The sequence below is a fragment of the Penaeus chinensis genome, chromosome 22 (genome assembly GCF_019202785.1).
Source record: "Penaeus chinensis breed Huanghai No. 1 chromosome 22, ASM1920278v2, whole genome shotgun sequence".
Taxonomy (NCBI): domain Eukaryota; kingdom Metazoa; phylum Arthropoda; class Malacostraca; order Decapoda; family Penaeidae; genus Penaeus; species Penaeus chinensis.
Genome location: NC_061840.1, coordinates 26,728,677 through 26,733,044, shown reverse-complemented (window position 1 = coordinate 26,733,044; position 4,368 = coordinate 26,728,677). Strand labels below are relative to the sequence as shown.

Below are 4,368 nucleotides of genomic sequence, written 5' to 3'. Positions count from 1 at the left end.
TATCTATATATCTATATATACAATAAGATATATACACAATACACATACATATAAATATATTATATATATATATATATATATATATATATATATATGTATACATATATATGTATATATATGTATATATATATATATATGCATTTATGTATGTGTGTGTATGTATGTATGCGTTTGTGTATGTGTGTGTGTATTATATATATTTATTTATTATACATGTATATGTTTGTTATATATATGTTATATATATACATATACATACATACATACATATATATATATATATATATATATATATATATATATATATATATATATATAAGCGCACCAGCTTAAGATTGAAACCACAACAAAAGGGCAACAGCTTTCGCCCAGACGACCAAACGGCGCTCACAAACCGAGTTGTTTATCCTCTCACTCAAGGAGGCCCTTTGAGTCTGTTCTCCTTCGAGTCCTCTCAAGATCCGTGAAGAAGGAGAGATAAGAGAAAAGAGATGCGAAGGAAGGCCGGCTGGTAAAGGGGTAGAGGTAAAAGAGCCTAAATGAACATAGATTTAAAGAATTGTTGATTTTTTTTTATTATTTTGTTCTGTTATATTTTATCGTCCATAAGTTTTGCTCCGAATGTATTTTCGTTTTGAGTGACTTTTCTTGTATTTTTTTCCGAGCCAATAAGCAATCAAAAAAAGAAAATCATAAAAAAACAGGGTTTGGTGGAAAAAAGAGAAAAATAGAGGTAGGTGAAAGGAAAGGGAGAGGGATGGGAAATAAAGTGGGGCCGACAGGAAGTAAAGAGGAGAAGGGGAAGGGAAGAGAAGGGGAAGACAAGAGGGAAAGGATGGGGGGGGGGGGGGGAGACAGCTGAGAGCGAATAACGACAAATGGTAAGTGGAAAGAATAGGGAATAAGATAAATATTTAACGACAAGGAGGATAAGAGGGAAAAGGGAGGATGAGTCAAAGGTCAAGAACACTTGTGATAAACTCGGGATATTTTACCCTTAAAAGGATTGTCAAGAAATTAGGTTTAAATGTTCCAAGGTCTCGGTGAATTCCCTGGTTTTATTTTTTTCCAGAAATTGTCCACTAACACAGTAAAGTATAGTATTTATTTTTTCTTACATTTACTGAAAAACAATGAGATGGCATTTATTTATTCTACGCTCAAATAATCACTCTTCATACTTTCATATACAAATAAAAGTACACCCGTACACTATTTCGTTAGTGGTTCTATTAAGCCTCTCAGCACCTGTATGATACTGAAGCACACTGGGCTGCATTTTCGCCTTCAGTTTTAGTACAACCTTGAGAAATAAAGAGTGAAGCAGTCCAGACTCATGTTTATATTCCATGAGAATTTCAACGTTCAATTATATGTGCAATTTTACAATTTCGAAGTAGTAATGTGACATTTTTATTCAAAATCTGATCATTGATAATACAAAATTGCAACTGTCGCCAAATGAACTTAAGGTTTATTTGAAGCAATTACGCTCTCTATATAAACTGGGAAATGTTTAACTATTAATCCCTGACCATTGATAACGTAGCTCTATATGCTTCTGTGCATTGTTACAGATAATACTAGAGATGTATTATGATAATGACCTCCCTGATTTCTTGTAAAGGCAGCCATCCCGAAATTGTTTGCTGAAGCGGGATTCCACAGTAAATAAATAAATACATAAAAGGATAATGATAATTAATTGAAATATTACAGGAGAAGAAAGGGAGTGATAATTATGTAAACAGACATCGAATTTACTCATATTCTTGGACTTGGGATGTTAGGTAGACCCATTATTTTCAAAACAGAGAGATGAAGATTGATTAAAATTAGATCAGATTAAATACTAGAGTTACAGCTCTCCAAATGTCTTTCTGGTTAACTGTCACATTATCTGATTAAAAAAAAAAAAAAAAAAAAAAACAGCTGACTGTCACGCGCAAAGATCCAAACAAAATAACATGGAAAAGTCAGGGTAAGACTGTAGTAACTCACTCTATTCCATAACGTTTCGTAAACAACACACGTCCTCTTCAGTGATAAGTGAACGAATACATTGACTTTAGTGTTCGTCAGGGAGAGAATTGGCGGCGAAAAACGTTTTGGATGTTGCTATGGTTTGGGGAGCGGACGTGTGTGCTTGTGGGGTGTGCTGTATAAAGAGTGTGATGTGAATGACTAAGCTGCACACGCGTGCATACACTCACACACGCACACACGCACGCACGCACGCACGCACGCACGCACGCACACACACACACACACACACACACATGAATACGTATAGACGTACATCTGCATGTACATATATACATCTTTACATATATGTACATACATATATACATACATGTGTATATATAAGCACACATATATATATATGCATTTATGTATACGAGTATACATATGTGTATAAATAGATATACATACATGTTTGCATGTATATACATATATATGTATATGTATGTATATATACATATATGTGCATGTATGTATGTATATATATGTATATGTATATATATGTATATGTATGTATATATATGTATATGTATGTATATATATGTATATGTATGTATATGTTTATATATATACATATATATCCCCTTGCCGACGGGTACGACGTGTAGACACGTGCTATGCCCACAGTGAGTACTTGTTTGATTGTTTTTCCTCATAGATGGCTATACTTGTACTAAGTCACCAATGAGCTATTTCGAGTACTGCCTGTCTCGCCCGTTCACCCTTTTCTTTGATTTACGAAATGTTTTACGTTATCTTATTTTGCTCTTACTAATGTAAAAAAAAAAAAAACATTATAATAATTATAATGTTTATAATAAAAAATAACACCATCGATATTCATAGGCACTAGTAAAAAATACGTTTTTTCTGCTAATTCAAATCAGGTATGGTCACTAGGTCTACTAATTGACTCCTTTGTGGCTAAGCACTAGCAGAGCCATCTATGGGCAGACATTTCACTAAAAAATATAGAAAATGGGCACAGCATTTTCCGCATTTTTTGTTAATTTTCCCCGGCGGCATTGGGATATATATATATATATATATATATATATATATATATATATATTTACGTAAGTGTATATGTATCTGTTTATGTGTATGCATGAATAAATATCAATATATATATATAACAATCTATCTTTCTATCTACCCATACATATACATATACCAATATATATACATTTACACCTCCGCCCTCACGGCCTCATCAGCTTCGCCGCCGAGACACGGGAAAGCGTCCTGCTGGAATTGACGAACCGGTGCGCCCCCATGACAGGAATTTCGCCGGCGTCAGAGCAGGAGCGACAGCAGTGGATCGCCACGGACAGTCGCTGGCATTTCCCGAGGCGGACAGCTGCCCGACAGACGTCCACGCCCGAGCCTGCACTGGCGAAGTTGCTGTCGAGGCAAGGGAACACAGGAATCGCCGCTGGAAAGGTGGAAGAGGTATTTAAGTCACGTTGAAGCGTTATCTTAGTTGTATGTATAGATCGATGTGTGTATATACATATGTGTGTGCGTGCGTGTGTGTTAGTAGAATGCATATATCGATGTGTGTGTATATACATATGTGTGTACGCGCGTGTGTGTGTGTGTACACATTTATTTATTTATTCGTTTATTGGATGTAATCATATATACATATACATATACATACGAATATATATACATATGTATATGTATATGTATTAATCTATTTTTATTCATATATACACATATATACACACACATGAATACACACACACACACACACACACACACACATATATATATATATATATATATATACATGAATATATATAAACAGTATTGTAATGGACATTTTGGCTCACATACATACATGACGCGACGGAATAGGAAAAGAGCATAATCAATAACCGGATGTGGGGGTAATTAGCGTGACGGGTAATTATCGTGTTTAATGATTCCCAACACGCGCACCAGAAAGGGGGGGGGGGGGTCAGAGGAGGGTTATGGTTCAAAAGCCATAATAATAATAATGATATTAATAATAACGGTAATGATGATGGCAGTAATGATAATAATGATAATTATTTTAATGATAATAATAGTAATAACATTGATAATAATAATAATAGTTATGATAATAATGATAGTAATAATAATAATAATAATAATAATAATAATAATAATAATAATAATAATGGTAATGATAATGATAATAATAATATCAATTGCTATTATAAAATATAATAATGATAGTAATAATAATGATAATAATAAAAATAATGATAAGAATGACTAGCAACCAGAAGTGACATAATGAGCGCAACAGGTAATTATCGTGTTTAATGATTTCTAACACGCACACCAATAAAA

General features: G+C 33.6%; 2 protein-coding genes across 5 annotated transcripts in view; one reads left to right on the top strand and one right to left on the bottom strand.

Annotated features, from left to right (window-relative positions):
- Positions 1–3,167: 3,167 nt before the first annotated feature.
- Positions 3,168–4,368, bottom strand: part of LOC125037184 — a 4,622-nt gene continuing 3,421 nt past the window's right edge. Inside the window, exon 2 of the mRNA XM_047630225.1 lies at positions 3,168–3,457. Within this exon, the coding sequence (XP_047486181.1) occupies positions 3,225–3,457 (233 nt within the window). The 3' untranslated portion in view covers positions 3,168–3,224. The remainder of the gene's footprint in view (positions 3,458–4,368) is intronic.
- LOC125037182 (zinc finger protein 583-like) overlaps positions 3,369–4,368 on the top strand; it is an 18,404-nt gene continuing 17,404 nt past the window's right edge. For all 4 annotated transcript variants that reach the window (XR_007115955.1, XR_007115954.1, XM_047630224.1 and 1 more), the window contains exon 1: positions 3,369–3,474. The gene's annotated coding sequence lies outside the window, so the exon portion shown is untranslated. The remainder of the gene's footprint in view (positions 3,475–4,368) is intronic.